The sequence below is a fragment of the Triturus cristatus genome, chromosome 4_1, assembly GCF_964204655.1.
Source record: "Triturus cristatus chromosome 4_1, aTriCri1.1, whole genome shotgun sequence".
Lineage (NCBI taxonomy): Eukaryota > Metazoa > Chordata > Amphibia > Caudata > Salamandridae > Triturus > Triturus cristatus.
The window spans coordinates 1,164,811,527-1,164,833,701 of NC_140585.1; the positions used below are offsets into that span (position 1 = coordinate 1,164,811,527).

The 22,175-nt window shown below is 50.2% G+C and overlaps 1 protein-coding gene across 2 annotated transcripts in view; it reads right to left on the bottom strand.

Moving 5' to 3' along the window:
• The window catches only part of AKAP8 (A-kinase anchoring protein 8), a 797,769-nt gene that overhangs the window by 588,696 nt on the left and 186,898 nt on the right, over positions 1–22,175 (bottom strand). For both annotated transcript variants that reach the window (XM_085654332.1, XM_085654333.1), the window contains exon 3: positions 18,347–18,379. In XM_085654332.1, the coding sequence (XP_085510458.1) occupies positions 18,347–18,379 (33 nt within the window). The remainder of the gene's footprint in view (positions 1–18,346; positions 18,380–22,175) is intronic.

Below are 22,175 nucleotides of genomic sequence, written 5' to 3' on the forward strand. Positions count from 1 at the left end.
CCATTTTGTGACGCTGGGGCTCTGGTTAACTTTAACCGGGTAGTAGGTCTTCAACATGTCTTCTCCCTCTAGAAGGGAGGAATACTATCCTCACTGCCAGAAATGGTGTGGGGGTAGTATTCCAAAGTGTTAGACACCTAACACGACATGTTTTGATAAAGACAAACCATAGTTACCATAACCGCGAGGATTATAAGGCACTTTAAGAGTATATGGTAGGCGATATCATAGAACAGCTATAAGGACATGGTTCCGAAAGCTGCAGACAGGCTCAGCTCATGCGAGAGCACCATCTCGCATGTTACCAAGCACTCTGCCTTCAGGATTGTTAAGGCCTGCCATAGGAGTGACTGATGGGTTACCCATGTGTCTATATATAAGGTAGGTATAGGAATACTACACCTAAGCAAGGGGTGATTACACGACCTTGCCCCAGCTGAGTGGTCAGCCAGTTGTGTCATAATGGAAGGCCAGCCAGGGGTGGCATAATACATGCTGCAGCCCCTGGTAGGCCTAGGGTACACCTATGCCCTGGGTACCTAAGGTACACTGTACAGGGTCCAAAAAGGTGATCCTTACCAATTGGGTTATGTACCTAAAGTACATAGTGTAAATTTAGAGAGAGAACGGCTGGGCTGTGGGTCTGATTAGCAGGCCCACAGCCACATCTAAGTCGAAAACCAGTGAAGCAAAAGCAAAAAGTGGGGGTGAACATAGAAAGCAGACCCTACTCTCCTACACAACCCCCCCCCCCCAAAACTTAGGGACATTAAACTAACCTTGACCAGTTGAGTCTTCATGTTCTAAGTGGAAATATCTGGAGAGTCCATCTGCATTGGCATGGTCAGTCCCAGGTCTATGTTCCACTGTGAAGTCCATCCCCTGTAGGGAAATGGACCACCTAAGAAGTTTGGGATTTTCACCCTTCATCTGATTTAGCCACAAGAGGGGCTTATGGTCTGTCTGAATCTTGAAGTGAGTGCCAAACAGGTATGGCCTCAGCTTCTTCAGGGCCCAAACCACAGCAAAGGCCTCCCTCTCAATAGCTGACCAACGTTTCTCTCTAGGGGTCAGCCTTCTACTAATAAAAGCAATGGGCTGGTCTTGACCATCTATATTTAGTTGTGAAAGAACAGCTCCCACACCCAACTCAGAAGCATCTGTCTTGACAATGAACTCTTTGGAGTAGTCTGGACTTTTCAGAATAGGTGCTGTGCACATGGCCTGCTTCAGGTCATCAAATGCTTTCTGACAGCTTACTGTCCACTGAACCTTCTTTGGCATTTTCTTAGAGGTCAAGTCCTTAAGTGGTGTCACAATGGACCCATAGTTCTTAACAAACTGTCTGTAATACCCAGTCAGGCCCAAGAAAGCTCTGACCTGAGTCTGGGTAATTGGAGGAGTCCAGTTCTTGATGGTCTGGATCATGCTCTCCAGTGGTTGAACCTGACCCCCACCTACTAGGTGGCCCAGGTACACAACCTTGCTCTGCCCTATCTGGCACTTAGTGGCCTTGATAGTGAGGCCTGCCTTTTGCAGGGCCTCTAAAACATTCCTCAGGTGGACCAGGTGATCCTCCCAGGTGGAGCTAAAGACAGCAATATCATCAAGATAAGCTGCACAGAAGTCATCCAGGCCTGAAAGGACTTGATTCACCAACCTTTGGAAAGTGGCAGGTGCATTCTTCAAACCAAAGGGCATTACCACAAATTGATAATGTCCTCCTGGGGTCGAGAAAGCAGTTTTGGCCTTTGCATTCTCAGCTAGTCTGATTTGCCAGTAGCCTGCTGTCAGGTCAAATGTACTCAAAAAATTGGAAGCTGCCAATCTGTCAATGAGCTCATCTGCCCTAGGTATTAAGTGGGCATCTGTCCTAGTGACAGCATTGAGACCTCTGTAATCCACGCAAAACCTCATCTCTCTCTTACCATCTTGGGTGTGAGGTTTTGGCACAAGAACTACAGGACTAGCCCAAGGGCTCTCTGAACGTTCAATGACTCCCAGCTCCAACATCTTTTGTACCTCAATCTTTATGCAGTCCCTGACATGGTCAGGTTGCCTGTAGATTTTACTCTTCACAGGCAGACTGTCACCAGTGTCCACCTCATGGGTGCACCAGTTTGTCTGACTTGGGGTCAGAGAGAACATATGTCTGTAGGCCTGCAGAACTTGTCTGCAGTCCTGTTGCTGATGGTCAGTGAGGCTGTCAGAAAAGACCACACCATCAACTGAACCATCATCAGGGTTCTGAGTCAGCAGGTCTGGGAGAGGGTCACTCTCTTCCTCCTGACCCTCATCTGTAGCCATGAGTAAGCCCATGTCTGCCCTGTCAACATATGCCTTCAATCTGTTGACATGAAGCACCCTGTGGGGGCTTCTGGGAGTCCCAAGGTCCACCAAGTAGGTGACTTCTCCCTTTTGTTCAACAATAGTGTGGGGTCCAGACCATTTGTCTTGGAGTGCTGCTGGGGCCACTGGCTCCAACACCCACACTTTCTGTCCTGGCTGGTATACAGTCAGCACAGCCTTTTGGTCATGCCAAGCTTTTTGGAGTTCTTGGCTTGCCTCAAGGTTTTTAGAAGCCTTCTTCATATACTCTGCCATCCTGGAGCGGAGGCCAAGTACATAATCCACTATGTCCAGTTTGGGTTGTCTGAGAGGTCTCTCCCGTCCTTCCCTTACTAAACACAGGGGTCCCCTTACAGGATGCCCAAACAAAAGCTCAAAAGGGCTGTAGCCAACCCCCTTTTGTGGGACCTCTCTGTAAGCAAACAGAAGGCAGGGTAAAAGGATGTCCCATCTTCGCCTAAGCTTGTCTGGTAAACCTTTTATCATCCCTTTTAGGGTCTTGTTGAATCTCTCCACAAGCCCATTGCACTGTGGGTGATAGGGTGTAGTGAATTTATAGTTAACACCACACTCCTTCCACATTGCAGTCAAATATCCTGACATGAAGTTGGCACCTCTGTCAGAAATAACCTCCTTTGAAAAGCCCAATCTGGAGAATACTCCAAGTAGGGCCCTTGCCACAACAGGAGCTGTTGTGGTCCTTAGGGGTATAGCTTCTGGATACATGGTGGCATGGTCCACTATCACCAGTATGAATCTGTGCCCAGATGCTGTTTGGGGGTCCATTGGTCCTACAATGTCTATCCCCACTCACTCAAAGGGAACCCCCACCACAGGTAGTGGTATGAGGGGGGCCTTTGTGGTGCCACCTGATTTGCCACTGGCTTGGCAGGTGACACAGGAGCGACAAAACTCCTTGGTATCTTCTGACATGTGAGGCCAGTGAAAGTGAGGGACAAGTCTGTCCCAGGTCTTATTCTGGCCTAAGTGTCCTGCAAGGGGAATATCATGGGCCAAGGTAAGAAGGAAGCCTCTGAAACTCAATGGTATGACCAACCTCCTGGATGCACCAGGCTTGGGGTCTCTAGCCTCTGAGTACAGTAGCCCTTCATCCCAGTACACTCTATGGGTACCTTGAGCATTCCCTGCAGCCTCAGCAGCAGCCTGCTGTCTGAGGGGTTCAAGAGAAGGACAGTCTAATTGTGCCTGCCTCAGATCTGCCCTTGAAGGTCCCCCTGTCCCAAGAAACTCAACCTGGTCAGGTTCCAGTTCTTCTAGGACAGTTCCTTCAGGGCTCTCAGAATTATCCTCCTTTGAGGGCTGACTCTCTACCTCAGGCAGGGGGGAAGGCACAGCCTTAACCCTACTGCTCTTTCTCTCGGGTTGTGTCTGGTCCATTGTCCCAGGATCCAGCACTTGTTCAGTGTTGCACTTTTTGGCCTGTGACCTGGTCACAGCAAGGACATGTGCATCTATTCCCAGCATTTCTGCATGGGTCCTATACTCCACTTCAGCCCACACTGAAGTTTCAAGGTCATTTCCCAACAGACATTCTATAGGAAGATCTGAACTCACCACAACTTTCTTGGGGCCAGTTACCCCTCCCCAGGAGAAGTTAACAATTGCCACACTATGGGAGGTAGAGGCATTGCTAGCGTTGGTCACTAGATAATTCTCACCTAGCATGATCTGTCCAGGGTCCACAAAGGCAGGTGTCACCATTGTGACACTAGCACCTGTGTCCCTGTAGGCCTGAGCCATTCTTTGGTTGATCAAAGGAGTCTGTCTGTACTTGCCCAGGTTACTGGGACCCACAGTAGAGGACAAAGCTATGTCCCCATTGTGAGAAGTTGGCCTGATATATGATGTCACTAGTTCTAGTGTACACCCTGTATCAGTCCAAACAACCCTTATGGTGATTGGTTGTAAAGTCAACCTTATAGACCAGCTATCCTAGTGGTAGCATGGACAAGAGCAGTCTTAGGCTAAACTCTGAATGGCATGTGAAGCCAGCTGTTATACCATATGTAATCCCTTGAATACCAAATGAAAGGACACCACAACAGATATATATAAAAATAGAATGTATTTATTCTAGTCAAACCCTCAGCACTCTTTATGAGATTCGAGGTAAGTACAACACAGTCTTATTTAAGCATACATTAAGTCACACAGGTAAGTAATACAGTTAGGCCCTAGGGGCCACTCAAACCATATACTAAGTAAATGGTATAAGGACCACTGTCGCGAATACCGGATAGGCCTAGGGAATCGCTGGGGCTACACTATACTACCAAAGGTTAGGAAGTGGGAGGCCCACGGGATTCAGGTGCAGAGTGGAAACACTCACGCGTAATGCGTAAAAGTCGATAGAAATGCAAGTTATTAGAAATTAGCATTTTTAGGACACTTCTGGTATAGCTAGGAAGTCGAGACTCGGAAACTAGACCCTTGGATAGTCAATACCCTAGTGAGCACTGAAATGCTCACGTTACCTAGCCCACGGGCTGCGGGTGCATAGGTGTGAACTTGCGTCGGGTTTCGTCGTTGACTCCTATGGATGCCTGAAGGAAAGTTGCTGACAGGCAGTCAGTGAAGAGTGTCCGGTGGATCCCAAGGATGGGATCAAGAAGGAAGGAACCTGCAAGCAGAAGGGACAGAGTCTAGGTCACCAGCCAGGAGCCGGGAAGGAACCAGGAAGGAACCAGGCGATGTAGTGAAGATGCAGGTGAAGAGGTGAAGCTTGTCATAGCAGCCACGGGTACCAGGAGGCGTCGAGGACGGCCAGGACCAGGAGGTGAGCTGTCCCACGAAGGCTCTTGCTGTCGGCGGCGTCGAAGTCGAGTCAGGACCCAACAAGCCTTGGCAAGCGGAACCCACGCAGGATGGAGGACTTGCTTCTGGTGCAGACCAGGAAGGTCTGGGGTGCTTCTCTTTAACAGAGGAGCGGGTGCCAGTCCGGAGGAGCTGGACCAGCAAGTGGAAAACAAAGGTTCGTCGTCGCAGAAGTCACTAGCCAACGGCCCAGCAACCGGACAACATGGCGAGCAACTCAGGTGCAGAAGGGACCCACGCAGAACACGTGAAGTGTGGGGAGCTGATCTTCTTTGCAGATGGTGCTCGGGATGGGGGCTTCTCAATTCCCCAAGCACAGCCTCGAGAGAGCCTCGGAAGTCGCGCTAGTCAGGTACTAGCCACTTTTCCCAAGTCGCCGGTCCCACGTCCCTCGTCGCCTCCACGGGTCTCAGCTTCGCTGGAGATGTGGATCTGGGTCAGAGGTGTCTGGAAGTCTCGGCGCTGGTCAGTCTCTGCAGTCGGCCCTCGTAGGATCTGTCGCAAAGCAAAGCAGCGGTCGCTGGATGGTGCCTGGTTGCCCAGGGTGGTCACTCCTTGGCCACAAGGGAGATTTCTTCAGTCTTCTTCCTGGGCAGGGCTCAGCTACCTACTGATATACTAGGCTAGTGGGCTGGGCTACCTGCAAGGTCCCTCCTATGGGTGGGACCAGGAAGGGGAGTGGCTACACCCCCTTTCCTTTGTCCAGTTTCGCGCCAGAGCTGGGGCTGGAGTGCCCCAGCACCGGTTTGAACTGGACTATGCATGGAGCACCTTGTGTGCCCCAGACATGTCTTATTCCTTTCAGCCCTCCCTGCCCCAATACACTAAAGTCTGTCTGGGGAGGTGCTAGCACCTCCCCAAGCAGGAAACCTATTGTCCAGGCCTCCCTGGCTGGGAGGGCTCCCAGCTGCAGGAGGTCAGACTCGTGTCTGTGGCAGCAGCATCCATTTTGTGATGCTGAGGCTTTGGTCAGAGTTAAAACAGCAAAGTAGGATTTTAACATGTCTCTCCCTCTAGAAGGGGGGAATAATATCCTCATCACCAGAAATGGTATGGGGGTATTATTCCTAAGTGTTAGACACCTTACACGACATGTTTTGATAAAGCCAAACCATAGTTACCATAACCGTTTAAGATTATAAGGTACTTTAAGAGTATATGGTAGGCTATATCATAGAACAGCTATAAGGACATGGTTCCAAAAGCTGCAGACAGGCTCAGCTCATGCTAGAGCACCATCTCACATGTTACCAAGCACTCTGCCTCCAGGATTGTTAAGGCCTGCCATAGGAGTGGCTGATAGGTACACATGTGTCTATTTTAAGGGCAGATATAGGTATACGATATCTAAGCAAGGGGTGGTTACACGACCTTGCCCCAGCTGAGTGATCAGCCAGTTGTGTCTGATTGGAAGGCCAGGCCAGGGGTGGCATAATACATGCTGCAGCCCCTGGGAGGCCTAGGGTACACCTATGCCCTGGGTACCTAGGGTACACTGTACAGGGTCCAATAAGGTGAGCCTTACCAATTGTGTATGTACCTAGGGTACATGGAATCCATTTTAAAGAGAGAACATACAGCCTGAGACCCTGAATGGCAGGATCTCAGGCCAACTAAGTCGAAAAACCAGCTAGACACTAGGCAAAAATTTGGGGGTAACCATAGTCAGATATCCACTTTCCTACACCCATCACAGATCAGAACAGCCTGAGTGGGTATTCTGACTAGGCCAGAATCCACTTCAGTTCCCAGGGTTAACCCTATTACACCCTTTTGCTGGGAACCACCACTTACAGATGGACTAGGGGGTACAGTTGCCTTAGGGGCAATGGTGGTTGGGGGCTTGTCCTTTTTGGTGTACTCACTAAACCAATGGGAATTTGACTTACAATAGTTACACCAAGGTTTCTTTTGGCCATCTTTCTTTTTATCATTTTTGGGACCACCCTCCCCCTGAGCCTTTTGGGGGCCTGGTGAAGACTTCTGGTCTTTTGATTTCTGCTCATTACCCTTCTGGTCTGCCTTTTTCTGATCACCGCCCTGGTTCTGGTTTTTCTGCTTAACTCTAGTCCTGACCCACCTATCTGCCTTCTTTCCCAATTCCTGGGGAGAAGTTAGGTCAGAGTCAATCAACTGTTGATGCAGCAGCTGGTTTTGACAGTTGTTAAGTATTTGTTCTCTCATGATCAAATTATACAATGCTGTATAGTCCTTAACCTTACTACCCAATAACCAGCCTTCCAAAGCCTTAGTGGCACAGTCTACAAAGTCAGTCCAGTCCTGAGTCTGTGTCTTCTGGGTATCCCTGAACAACAACCTGTATTGTTCAGTGGTTAGGCCAAACCCATCAATTGGAGCACTCTTCAGGACAGTGTAATTGTCTGCATCCTCATCACTGTGAGGAGCTTGTCTCTACCTTTCTCAGAGAAGAAGAGCCACAAGATAGCTGCCCACTGACTTTGGGGTACCTGCTGTACTTTGCAAGCTCTCTCCAAAGCAGTTATCCATTTGTGGATGTCATCCCCACACTTGTAGGGAGGGACAATCTTGCTCAGGTTTCTATTATCATAGGCCCTGTCTTTATCCTTAGGGATATTGCTGCCACCAGTGGGTCCTAGCCCACTTAACTGTTGCTCTCTGGCCAGAGCAAGTCTTTCTTTGGCAAGGGCAAGTTCTTCCCTTTCAATCCTCAGATTGACTTCCCTCATTTAGGCCTGATGCTCTTTTCTCTGTGAGAAGAGGCATTGGAGCTATTCGAGACATTGGAGTGGATAGATTCCCTTGAAGGGGATCTTCCTCTCCTGCTTCTCTGGTTAAGTCCACTTGAGGGTCTGAATGGGGGGACCCCAGTCAGACTCCCATGTAGGCTTAAGTTAGCCTGGCTAAGTCTCCTAACTTGGACCTGGCTGTCTACCTCATCTTCTGAAGTCCCTGCTGACTCTTCTTGAGTATTGTGAGGGGAATCTTCTGCAGAGGGCAGACCCTCATTGGTACCTAAGGCACCACCCTGGGAGGCTTTCTGAGCATCATACTCTTCTAAGATCTCCACTAGATAAATGAAGGTAGGGTTTGAACCCTGTTTTAACTTTCTGGAGGTACACAATTGTCTCATCTCCTGAAAAGTTAGGGTATCATATCTAGAGGGTATCTTTCTAGGATATCCCCCTCCTGAGAGAGAATCAACTTGATCTCCCCTCAGAGACATGATCTAGTGAGGGTGTGGTGTGTGCACCTACCTACACTAGTTGTATCTACTAAAACCTCTCTAGTAGTTGTAGTCAGGGTGTGCTAGGTCCTTCAACCTACAACAACTAAGTTCAGTAGAACTCAAGTATTTATAAGCTATGTTATATGTACCTCACAAATATCTTTGTGATCTTTCAATTTGATATCTCAAGATTGCAATGGTATTACAACAGCAAGCTCAGATCCCAAACGCTGCTCACCAATGTGAGAAGTTGGCCTGATATATGATGTCACTAGTTCTAGTGTACACCTTGTATCAGTCCAAACAACCCTTATGGTGATTGGTTGTAAAGTCAACCTTATAGACCAGCTATCCTAGTGGTAGCATGGACAAGAGCAGTCTTAGGCTAAACTCTGAATGGCATGTGAAGCCAGCTGTGATACCATATATAATCCCTTGAATACCAAATGAAAGGACACCACAACAGATATATATAAAAATAGAATGTATTTATTCTAGTCAAACCCTCAGCACTCTTTATGAGATTCGAGGTAAGTACAACACAGTCTTATTTAAGCATACATTAATTCACACAGGTAAGTAATACAGTTAGGCCCTAGGGGCCACTCAAACCATATACTAAGTAAGTGGTATAAGGACCACTGTCGCGAATACCGGATAGGCCTAGGCCTAGGGAATCGCTGGGGCTACACTATACTACCAAAGGTTAGGAAGTGGGAGGCCCACGGGATTCAGGTGCAGAGGGAAAACACTCACGCGTAATGCGTAAAAGTCGATAGAAATGCAAGTTATTAGAAATTAGCAGTTTTAGGACACTTCTGGTATAGCTAGGAAGTCGAGACTCGGAAACTAGACCCTTGGATAGTCGAAACCCTAGTGAGCACCGAAATGCTCAAGTTACCTAGCCCACGGGCTGCGGGTGCATAGGTGTGAACTTGCGTCGGGTTTCGTCGCTGCCTCCTATGGATGCCTGAAGGAAAGTTGCTGACAGGCAGTCAGTGAAGAGTGTCCGGTGGATCCCAAGGATGGGATCAAGAAGGAAGGAACCTGCAAGCAGAAGGGACAGAGTCTAGGTCACCAGCCAGGAGCCGGGAAGGAACCAGGAAGGAACCAGGCGATGTCGTGAAGATGCAGGTGAAGAGGTGAAGCTTGTCACAGCAGCCACGGGTACCAGGAGGCATCGAGGACGACCAGAACCAGGAGGTGAGCTGTCCCACGAAGGCTCTTGCTGTCGGTGGCGTCGATGTTGAGTTGGGACACAAAAAGCCTTGGCAAGCGGAACCCACGCAGGATGGAGGACTTGCTTCTGGTGCAGACCTGGAAGGTCTGAGGTGCTTCTCTTTTGCAGGGAAGCAAGGGCCAGTCTGGAGGAGCCAAACCAGCGGTGTAAAGTTACAGGTTCGTCGTTGCAGAGGTCACTAGCCAACGGGCAAGCAACCGGACAGATGGTGCTCGGGGTTGGGGCTTCTCAATCCCAGAGCACAACTTCGAGGATGCCTCAGAAGCTGCGCTGGAAGCAAGTAGCCAATTTTCCCAGGTAGCCGGTCCCACGTCTCTCGTCGCCTCCACGGATCTCAGCTTTGCTGTGGATGTGGATCAGGGTCGGAGAAGTCTGGAAGTCAAGGTGCTGGTCGGGCTCTGCAGTCGCTGCCTCGTAGGACTTCGGGCAAAGCAAACGGCAGGTCACTTGTTGGTGCCTGTTTGCACAGGGTGGTCACTCCTTGGCCACAAGGGAGATTCCGCAGTCTTCTTCCGTAGTCGAATGTCGAAGGTCCAGAGTTCAAGATTCAGTTATCAGGATAATCCAATTTCCTAGGGACTCAGCTCCCACTCTTATACTAATCTGGGGGGCTGGGTTACCTGCTAGGTCCCTCCTATGGGTGGGACCAGGGAGGGGGTGGTTACACCCCCTTCCCTTTGTCCAGTTTCACGCCAGGACTGGGGCTGGAGTGCCCCAGCACCGGTTTGAACTGGACTATGCATGGGACACCTTGTGTGCCCCAGGCAGTGTCTCGTTTCATTCATCCCTCCCTACCCCAATACACTAAGGCCTGTCTAGGGTGGTGCTAGCACCTCCCAAGGCAGGAAACCTATTGTCCAAGCCTCCCTCGCTGGAAGGTCTCCCAGCAGCAGGAGGTCAGACTCGTGTCTGTGGCAGCAGCGTCCATTTTGTGACGCTTGGGCTCTGGTTAACTTTAACCGGGTAGTAGGTCTTCAACATGTCTTCTTCCTCTAGAAGGGAGGAATACTACCTCACCGCCAGAAATGGTGTGGGGGTAGTATTCCAAAGTGTTAGACACCTTACACGGCATGTTTTGATAAAGCCAAACCATAGTTACCATAACCGCGAGGATTATAAGGCACTTTAAGAGTATATGGTAGGCGATATCATAGAACAGCTATAAGAACATGGTTCCGAAAGCTGCAGACATGCTCAGCTCATGCTAGAGCACCATCTCACACGTTACCAAGCACTCTGCCTTCAGGATTGTTAAGGCCTGCCATAGGAGTCACTGATGGGTTACCCATGTGTCTATATATAAGGTAGGTATAGGAATACTACACCTAAGCAAGGGGTGATTACACGACCTTGCCCCAGCTGAGTGGTCAGCCAGTTGTGTCATAATGGAAGGCCAGCCAGGGGTGGCATAATACATGCTGCAGCCCCTGGTAGGCCTAGGGTACACCTATGCCCTGGGTACCTAAGGTACACTGTACAGGGTCCAAAAAGGTGATCCTTACCAATTGGGTTATGTACCTAAAGTACATAGTGTGAATTTAGAGAGAGAACAGCTCGGCTGTGGGTCTGATTAGCAGGCCCACAGCCACATCTAGGTCGAAAACCAGTGAAGCAAAAGCAAAAAGTGGGGGTGAACATAGAAAGCAGACCCTACTCTCCTACACTCCCCCCCACCTGTTTTAAAAAAAGAATGATTTCCTGCATTTTTTCCATTTTAGTTACTGATCCAATTCGGATCAGTAACTTAAAAGAAAAAAACAACCATGTAATTTAGCAGGTGTGTGCAAGCTTGGCGCACGTGCCTAGAAAATTACTCAGCCAGCCTCCTTAAAAACATTTTTGTTTAATTCTTCTGCTATGTAGCACAACATCAGGAATCCTGTGCTGCATGGCTAAAACCAATAGCATAGCCAGTAGGTCCCAAAGGCGAGGCCTACTGCTTTGCACAGACTTGTTTTTTTCTTTTTAGTTCTGCGTGAAACCATTCTTTTTTTAAAGTAGGGCAAAACAACATGGGGGCATGGGTGGGGTGTGGTAGCAACACAAGGGAGAAGGGGCTGAAGCAATATGGTCTGGCAAGGGTAGCGATAGTGAAGCAAAACCGGTGCCACAGGTGGGCAGAAGAAATAGGGCGGCGTGGGTCGGGAGATTAAAAGGACGAGAGACAGCAAGGTGGGGCTGGCAGGAAGAAAGAACGTGGGTAAGAAGGCAATGCTGGGGGATGGAGCAGAAGCACACAGGCGAGGGAAAGGAACACAAAGCGCGGCGGAAGTGGGGAAAGAAGCAAACAGCGGGAAAACATGCACTCTTCTAGAGTGCTTAAACAAAAATAAAAAAGTAGTACCTGAAAAAGTGAGCAGAGGAAGGACACATTAATGCTTCAACGCTCCAGAGCGGATAAACACAAAAAGAGAAAGGAAAACCCACGCAGTTGAAGAATAGGAAGCAAGCAAATGAGAGGGACAATGAAAACAACCAATGGTAAGCAATGGGTGGGTTCTAAGCCCACTGTAAGCTAACAATATGTCTTGCAACAGGCAGCACATGCACTGTCTAATAGGTGAGACCTGAAAAGGAATGCAGACTGGGCAGGTTCAAAGGGAAGAGACTTCCCTACGCATCTTACAGTTCTAATACACTGGTAATTGAACCGTAAGAAAAGCTCTCAGCCAATATTTCAATGGCCTACTGGTGAAGATACAATGAACAGAATAACACAAGCTTCTTATGTTCTAGCACTTTGTCTGGTCTGGGCTCCCGATGAACAAGTTACTTTCCTTCGGTAACGATATATCTGTAAGAAACATTAGTTAGTTAGATTCCCCACCTGAGAATATCCCCAGGCGTCAGGCTGGATCCGGAAAGATTTTCGTCAGCAATACCCTTGCGCGTTGCTAGGCGTCGTCTGCGGCTCCGCGTCCGTCGTCGGCGTCGTGATCGCCGGGATGACGTCGGAGTACTTAGACGCCGCCCTCGCGCGCTGACGTCAGTTCTTGTACATAGCTTTCCGCGCCAGGAACGCAGAGCCTTGCAAGAGACCAACACTGGTGCCAAAAAATTCTAGGGCCCTAAAAGGGATGACCTCAACCCTAGATATCGGTTCGCAGAACGGGGAGGGTGGGTCGGTGAGGAATCTAACTAACTAATGTTTCTTACAGATATATCGTTATCGAAGGTGAGTAACTTGTTCATCTGAAAGAAACACGTTAGTAGATTCCTCACCTCAGAATAGATACCCCAGCAATACCAACCCCGGTGGTGGGTCTGCGAACCAAGATCACACCAGAAAGTCCTTGAGAACAGAACGGCCAAAGAAGCCGTCTCTCCGGACTTGGCTGTCCAGGCAATAGTGTTTGGCGAACGTGTGCAGCGAGGCCCACGTTGCTGCCTGGCAAATGTCTTGCAAGGGGACTCCCCGGCCCAGGGCAGTGGTCGCCGCTGTGGCCAGAGTGGAATGGGCCCTCAGCCCTACAAGAGGTTCCTTTTTAGCTAAGGAGCTACAAGCCTTGATACACAAAACGACGCACCGAGAGATGGTTCGTTTGTGTACCGCCCGCCCCTTCTTAGCACCCACGTAGCCGACAAAGAGTTGGTTGTCCACCCGGAACTGCTTGGTGCGGTCCAGATAGAAGGACAGCGCCCGTTTTGGGTCCAGACGGTGGAGCCTCTCTTCCTCTTTCGAGGGATGCGGAGGCGGAAAGAAGGTGGGCAGCGTAACAGACTGCCCGATGTGAAAGGCAGTCACCACCTTAGGAAGAAAGGAAGGACGAGTTCTGAGAACAACTTTGTCCGGATGGACAGAAAGGAAAGGAGGCTTAGAAGAGAGAGCCTGGAGCTCACTCACCCTTCTAGCAGAGGTGATGGCCACTAGGAAAGCAGTCTTAAGCGTTAACAGACGAAGGGGACAATTATGAAGTGGCTCAAAGGGAGCGCACATCAGATACGTCAATACCAGGTGCAAATCCCACTGAGGCATTACGAAAGGGACAGGAGGAAACATGTCAGTAATGCCCTTAAAGAAGCGAGAAACAACAGGGGATTTGAAAAGAGAAGGCTGATCAGGAAGCTGTAAGAAAGCAGAGATAGCTGAAAGATAACCTTTAAGAGTGCCCAAGGCAGAGCCCTGCTGGGCCATGGAAAGAAGAAAGAGAAGAACCTCAGAAAGAGGGGCGAAAAGGGGATCCACAGCCTTTGCTGTGCACCATGCCACAAATTTGTTCCACCTGCAGGCGTATACCGATTTTGTGGAGGGACGCCTGGCTGCCATAACAACATCACAGACTTCAGGAGGCAAGTCAAATGGCATCAACTGTCGCCGCTCAATCTCCACGCATGGAGGTGGAGACTGGACAGGTTTGGGTGGAGGACCGTCCCCTGCTGCTGCGACAGAAGGTCCTCCTGAAGAGGACCTTCAGGAGGACCGATCAACAGACTGAGTAGCTCGGGATACCAGTACCTTCTTGCCCAATCCGGAGCCACCAAGATGACTTGGGCCCGGTCGTGCCTGATCTTCTTCAGCACTCTGGCCAGAAGTGGTATAGGCGGAAAGGCGTACAATAGACCGCAACTCCACTCGCGACGAAAGGCGTCCCCGAGCGAGTGCCGCCTTGGAAACTCCAATGCGCAGAACTGCTGACATTGTGCGTTCTCTTCGGTGGCGAATAGATCTAACCAAGGCTCACGCCACGTCCGAGTTCAGAAGCCATTCGTGATCCATCATCCACCGGCGGCTGAGTTCGTCTGCTCTGGCGTTCAGAGAGCCCGCCAGATGTTGAACCACCAGGGTGATGCCCTGATGTTCCAGCCATGTCCAGAGGCGCAGAGCCTCCTGACAAAGGGTCCACGACCCCACCACGCCCTGTTTGTTGCAATACCACATGGCGGTGGTGTTGTCCGTGAACACCTGCACTACACTTCCCCGGACAGAGGGAAGGGATGCCTTCAGTGCAAGTAGGATCGCCCTCAGCTCCAGAAGGTTGATATGGAGCCGGGATTCCGCCCGAGACCAGAGGCCTCTGATCTCCGCCTCTCTCATGTGGCCCCCCCATGCCAGGAGCGATGCATCCGTCACTACTACGTGCTCCGGTTGGGGTAGGGAGAGGGATCTGCCACTGACCCAATCGCGGTCCGTTAGCCACCACTGCAACTGTCTTGCAGTGCCCTCCGAGATCAGGACATGGTCGGACAGGTTGCCCCGATGCTGGGCCCACTGAAACTTCAGGTCCCACTGCAGAGCCTGCAAACGCCATCTGGTGTGATGCACCAACAGGATGCAGGAGGCCATCAGACCCAGAAACCGCAGCACCAACCTTACCGAAACCAGAGATAGAGGCCGGAAGATGGGAATCAGAGCCTGAATATCCCGGACCCGCTGTTCCGAAGGATAGGCCCGGAACTGCGCCGAGTCCAGAACCGCTCCGATGAAGAGGAGCTTCTGGGAGGGACTCAGATGCGACTTCGGCACGTTGATGGAGAACCCCAGCAAATGCAGGAGGTTGGCCGTAGTCTGGAGGTGGGAGACGACTGCCTGGGGCGAGCCCGCCTTCAACAACCAGTCGTCGAGATAGGGGAAGACTGGAACCCCCAATCTGTGCAGATGAGCTACGACCACCGCCATCACTTTCGTGAACACTCGAGGGGCACTGGTGATGCCGAAGGGGAGCACGGTAAACTGAAAATGTTCCTGGCCCACTGTGAACCCCAGGTAACGCCGGTGGGCCGGCAGGACGGGGATGTGGAAATAAGCGTCCTGCAAGTCCAACGCTACCATCCAGTCTCCAGGGTCTAGGGCAGCCAGAACCTCAGCTAAGGTGAGCATCTTGAACCTCTCCTTCCGGAGGAAGGCGTTGACGCTCCTGAGGTCCAAGATAGGGCATAGGCCCCCTTTGCCCTTCTTGGGAACCAGAAAGTAGTGGGAATAACAACCACGACCTACTTCTGGACCAGGAAAGTGCTCGATGGCCCCTTTGGCCAAGAGGGCCGTAACTTCCTCCTGCAGAAGATCCAAGTGATCCCTCGACATGTGGTCTTACTGAGGTGGCATGGCTGGAGGGGTCGCCTCGAAGGGGAGGGAGTAGCCCCTTCGGACGATTTGCAGCACCCACCTGTCCGACGTGATGGCACGCCAGTGGAGCAGGTGATGGCGAACTCTGCCTCCCACTGGCGTGGAATGGGCCTGAAAGAACGGACTAGGAGGGCTTTGAGGCGGATGCTGCCGGGGTAGATGTGGACGGACCGACACGTTGTCCCCCTGTATCGCCTCGGCGGAATCCACGTCCACGACCGCGTGGAGGTTGGTTCTGCGGCCTGTGGCTAGGCGGACGTGAGGGGGCACCCCTTCCTTGGCCACGAAAGGGGCGAAAAGCGGAAGCTTGCGGGCGCGGGCCGAGAGGCCCAAGGACTTGGCCGTAGCCCTGGAGTCCTTAAAGTGCTCCAACGCACTATCCGCTTTGTCGCCAAAATGCGACTGCCATCGAAGGGCATGTCCATGAGGGTGCTCTGGACATCCCCAGAAAAACTCGTGGACTGCAACCAGGCGTGGCGGCGAAGTGCCACCGTGGTCGACATTGCCCGACTTAGCGAGTCCGTAGTGTCCAGTCCACATTGAAATGCATGCCGTGCTGCATCCCGCCCCTCGGCAAGAGCCTGGGTGAGCCGTGTCCGGGCCTCCTCCGGGCACTGGGGCAGCACGTCCTCCACCGTATCCCACAGGGAGTGGGAGTAACGGTCCAAGAGACAAGCGGTGTTAACAGAACGCAATCCCAAACTAAGGGAGGAGAACAGCTTTTTACCAAATTGTTCCAGTCTCTTGGATTCCCGATCCGGGGGAGCGGACGGGAAGGAGGTCTATGAAGTAGAGGCCTGGATGACCAGGCTCTCGGGTGTGGGGTGCATGGACAGAAAACTGGGATAGCCCGGTGTAGGGCGGTGGCGCCGGGCTACGTTCCGGTCCACAGGAGGTACTGTGGAGGGCTTGAACCAGGTGCCCTTGAGAACGTCAACCAGTGCTTCATTAAACTGCAGCAGAGGCTCAGAGGAGCTTGCTGACGGTTGGAGCACTTCAGTGATGAGGTTAGTCCTCACGGCCACAGCAGGTAGCCACAGCCCAAGGGCTTCGGCCGCCTTGCGCAGCACCACAGAGAATGCAGCACCTTCCTCCGAAGCCACGGTCGGAGGAGAGATGAAGCCAGTGTCAGGGGAGGTATCCAGACCACTGGCATTCCCCAGCACGTCTGCCCAGTCCTGAGATAACTGACCCTGCCGGGTCAGAGGGTCCTCAGACCCCTCCCAGTCATCACCGCCATCCGATTCCTGGTAGACAGGAGGAATGATCGGAGCCTGGCGGAAGATGAAATTGCCACCCATCGGCGTCGGGTGCGGCACCGGACGGCGGCGCTCCGACGCCGCTCCGACGCCGGGCCCGGACCGGGACTAAACTGGGGAATGGCGCCGTCCGAAGGCGGCGCCGGGGGTGGTACCGGAGTCGGCAGAGGGGTCGTGAGGTCGACTGGCACCGACTGGGATCCAGGCCTGGATCCCGCGGGGACCTGCGGCGTCAGGACCGGAGTTGGTGCCGGGGCCGGAGCCGCTGGCTCGCTAGGCCTCCCGGTCGAGCCTGCGGGGCCAAAAGGTGCGCCGGCAGGCGTCGATGGCAGAGCCAGGGTCCTCATGGCCGAGAGGAAGGCACTGACCTCCACCGGAGTCGCGTCGGTCCCAGGGACCGGCGGGTATGGGGACAGACGCGACTCCCGCGGCTCCAACGAAGCCGCGCGAGTGGTACCACCTGAACCCTCAGCTGAGTCGCGCGACCGGCGAGGGGAGCCCGAAGAGCAATGTCACCTCTTGGACTTCTTACTATGCTTCGACTTACCCGAAGACTTGGACCCCGACGAGTGGTGGTGATAGCTGCGGCTCCGCGACCAGTCCCTCGACCTCCTCAACCGGGACCGTGAACGGTACGGAGCCAACTGCCGGAGCTCGAGTAGCTTGCCGGACCGCTCCCGCCTAGCCTTCGAAGTCAAGGCCCGGCAGTCGGAGCACGACTCGGCATCGTGGTCGGGCCCCAGGCAGTAAAGGCACCGGCGGTGGTGGTCCGTTACCGACATCAGTCGGTGACAGGAGTCGCAAGCTTTAAAGCCAGGCATCCCTACCGGCACCAGAGTCGAGTCGAGAACGAACCAATAGAGTTCAAAAAGTTTAGTCAAAAAATGACTAAAGGGTATGCTTCTTCCCGGATTGGCGCTTACTGGCGCGAAAAAAGAAGAACTGACGTCAGCGCGCGAGGGCGGCGTCTAAGTACTCCGACGACGTCTTCCCGGCGATCACGACGCCGACGACAGACGCGGAACCGCAGACGATGCCTAGCAACGCGCAAGGGTATTGCTGACGATAATCTTTCCGGATCCAGCCTGACGCCTGGGGATATTCTAAGGTGAGGAATCTAAGTAACGTGCTTCTTTCAGATGTAGTCTTCCACTTGAATAGTTGCCAAAATGAATTCTTCCACTTACAAAAGGACCCCTCACCAGCCAGAACTTCCCCACGATTAGACTTATGTTATATTACACACAGTAAACTACATTTCCTTCATTCTGATCCCTTAAATAAACACACTGTGTAAAAGTGAGGTAGAGCACAAGACCTTTCACATAACTGTAAAAAACAAATATAGTCGCTTTGTGCAGAGCTTAAAGTACCTCACTCATGCTGCTTACCTTGCCAGCTAGCTGCATCTGTTGCATAAGTACCTTAAAGGAGGAAAGAGAGCAGCTTAATTCTTCTTAGAAGAAAAAGGAGAATTAAAGTTATAAAATGTGTGAAATGTTGGCGGCAATCAAACAACGAGGTATTACAAAATGATGCACATCTACACAATCGGAAAGCATAAATGAAAATTCTTGTACACTATTCTGAATGAAGATCACATAACAACTGAAAAGTGATGGTGCCAGGCTCATGGCCAGCCTGAGATCTCAAATGCAAGATGACTACTGTAAATATTTCAAATAATTATCAGGCGACAGAGGGAGACTTAATATTGCTCTGCAACCAGATAGCCTCAAACAGTTCTGATGACAGGTTTAATGGCGAGGAGACCGAAGTCAGCGCTTGGGCTCAAGAGCTAATCTATCTGCTATCACGATAAAAGAGATGTTCATTAGTCAGACTTTATTCATCTAACAAAGCACAGGTTAGATGGGGTGGGAACAATCAACTTACGGACACCTTCCCTGTCCAGTGCGGTGTAAGGCAGGGGTGTGTCCTCGCCCCACCCTCTTTATTCTTTTTATTAATGATGTTATTAACCTCTTAGATAGGGATGGGTGCAATACCCCAAAAATTGGTAACAAGAGAGTCCCGGCTCTTCTCTTTGCTGACGATACTCTTTTAATTGCAAAGACTCCATAGGGACTCCAGCAGCTTTCAAACGATTTTATTATGTTCTGTGATGAGCGTGGCCTGGTCCTGAATGAAACTAAAACAGAATATATGATTTTCCGGAAAGGAAAGGCCAAACCCAATAAAAGACAGGTGCTAGCTGGCAAAAGTAACCTGGAGCGTGTCGATGCTTTTGATTATCTAGGCATCCACCTGACTCCATCAATTAAGTGGCAGCCACACATTAAAAAGGTGAGGATGCAACTTATAAACCAGACCGCAAATCTAGGTAAAATACATAGAAATAAATTTTCAAGGCTTGCACCTGCCCTTGAAATTTATAATATAAAAATCTTAGGGGGCGCTCTATGTGGCGCTGAACTGTGGGGCACAGGTCCAATTAACTCCCTGTCATTAATAGAAAACCGTTTTCTTAGATCCTTGATAGACCTACCGGCAAGTACTCCACTGGTGCCCCTTTATTTTGATCTAGCACACTGGCAGTTGGCACATAAAATTAGCCATAAACGTTTGATGTTTTGGTATAGACTGTGGATCGTGGAAGAACTTAGCTCCTATCGGGAACCTCTCTTACAACTATTAAAGCTTCCCTTGGTCACCTCAATTCCTTGGTTTAGAGCTGTGAAGGCGCTACTAGAAAGGCTCGGAATGATGAGTTTTTGGTCAGACCCGGAAAATATGTCCGCCATACCCAGGTCTACGCTGAAGGCATTGTTCTGGGAAACCATATTTGTGCAAGCTACGTCCAATGTGGAGGGCAGTTTGACAACAAATTTCCTTAATTTCAAAGGTGTCCCCCGTTTTGAGGTTACACTGGATGAAGTTGTCCCTCCCTTGGCTGGGTAGCTTGTCTTTCAGTTTCGGTACAAAGCATTACCCATCAAATCTTTTTGCAAAAAATGGATTAAGGACTTCGTTAACAATGATTTATGTCCTGCCTGTAGCGCAAGTTCTGAATCCATTGTCCACCTGCTATTTTTCTGCCCAAGCTTCAAATCACTGAGGGAAAAATTGATTATCCCACTTTGCAAAATTGTTGGTCCTGGCCATTATCTGGAGGTGCTTAGAATCTTGAGCACGGATACCAGCAGAGTTGTGGTTTTTGGAGTGTCTAGATATTGGCATGCTTTGTGGCTGAAAAGGACTAAATGTATATCATGATGGACCCTGATTAGTGATGTAAAAATTGGTATGTATTGCAGATTTAATGACAATCAATTATTTTATGACCATCCCTATTTGAAATATATGCCTATTTGTTTTTTAATGGTTATATGTGGCATGAACTGTTTTTTATCCTTGGTATTCACTCTGATTATTTTGTATTGTAAATCCTCTTGTGTTGTGTACTTTTATGACCTTATGGTCGAAATAAAGTAGGATGATGAAATGTTCATTAGCATGGATTCAGACACACTCCCTACAGTACTTTACCAGATGTTCTCAATAATAAGCCAGGGTTGGGACCTTCTGCTAGAGGTACATGGCTACAGAGTATCACTAATTCAGGTGGTGGCGCTCTGTACTGATTGATACCCAAGGTGGTAGGTATGTGCAAAAGCTGCTGTATCATTCATTTGCATAGAATACATTTTTGTTAAAACATAATTACCATCATAAAATTCTTTCATCATATGTGTCTTTTTCACATTCTTGCCCATCAAACGATTTCCCTGAGGCTCTGAACACTTTTCGCAAACGTATTATTTGAGAAGAAAAAAAGGTTGTAAACATTTTGAAACAGGCAGTTAGTTATGAAAAGCATCACAAACTGCAATCTCGTCAAAGACTGCGTTTACTTCTAAAATTACCATGAAAAAATACTCAATCATTTAAAGAAAATAAAAACTTACAAAAACTACTGGGTATCCAAATATGTGAAAATCTGGCAGTGAAATGGTGTGTAATCTCAGAGCATGTTCGAAGGAGTAAGCCAGAGCCCTGACGACAGCCATATATGCCTAGGTACAGATGATGGAAAGAGAGAAGCTCCCAGCCCCAGTAATTCAAACTGCTGTTTTCAAAAAGGTTAGGACTGAATAATGGACCCACACCTGAAATGGGGCTAGCTACAAGTAGGAGGTAGGTGTGAGCATCAGGCCGAATCTTATTGCGTTAATAATTTCAGGCAATTGCAGCTCCTGGGCAAGTCAGGTTCATCACTGGCAGCAGCAGCACCAGGTGATCAAACCCCGAGGCAGCCGGGGGGAGGGGGGGGGGGGAGATAGGTTTCTGGAACAAACATGCTAACAGCTCACTTCATGAATTACACAGAGAGACTGGGGGACCTTTTCACAGGATGGGTGCCCTGGCACTCTCTTGGATCATCAGGTTCCTCTAGGGTTGTCCCTCGCTGGGAACACATAGACCTCACCCACTCAACAGTTTGTCCTTCTGTTGGGCCAGACAACCTCCTTCCCTCTCTCAGAGTGACAACAGGTTTCTAAGCTCCTGAGGCAGACATTCAGCTCCTGAAGCAGAACTATTGGAGTCATGTGATGCCCACTTACCTCTGGGAGACTGTCAGTCAGGCAGACACCAGCACTTGCAACACAACGGCTCATTGAATACTCTGAGGGGCACTCCTTTACATAGTCAAGAAGAACTTGGGATTGGTACAATGTGGGGTGGGCTGGATCCCATGTTTACACACATTTTCCGAACAAGGCATATGTATCCATTGTCTCAAATTACAGTACCAGTTTTGGTTGGTTCTCTATCAATTTTCCCCTTCTCAGGCTGCTCTCCAGAGATAGCCTTTGTGTAAAGTTATGCTTCTTACAGCAGGTAGCACTGAGGGGGACTCCAAGCATGGGTACCCACAACATGGGCACAAGAAAGTGTGCATTTTCTGCACTTTATTGTCTCTAACTACTGCTGGAGGATAGCTGGTGACAGAAAAATGTACAGGCCTGGCCCAGAAACGTCCTTACCTTGAGCAACAGAAATTGCAGTCTCGCCTTCACCATATGATCTATTAAATGGTAGTGCTCAGAAAGAATGAATAAGGACTCCTTGTTAACAAAATCCTTGTGGTAGCCCTGTTTCCATTCCCCTCACTTACATCTGGGTCTCAGCCATCCAGCCACAGGAATGCAGGCAATACACTTCCATTGTCTGGGGAAGCTATCCTTACCCTCCATT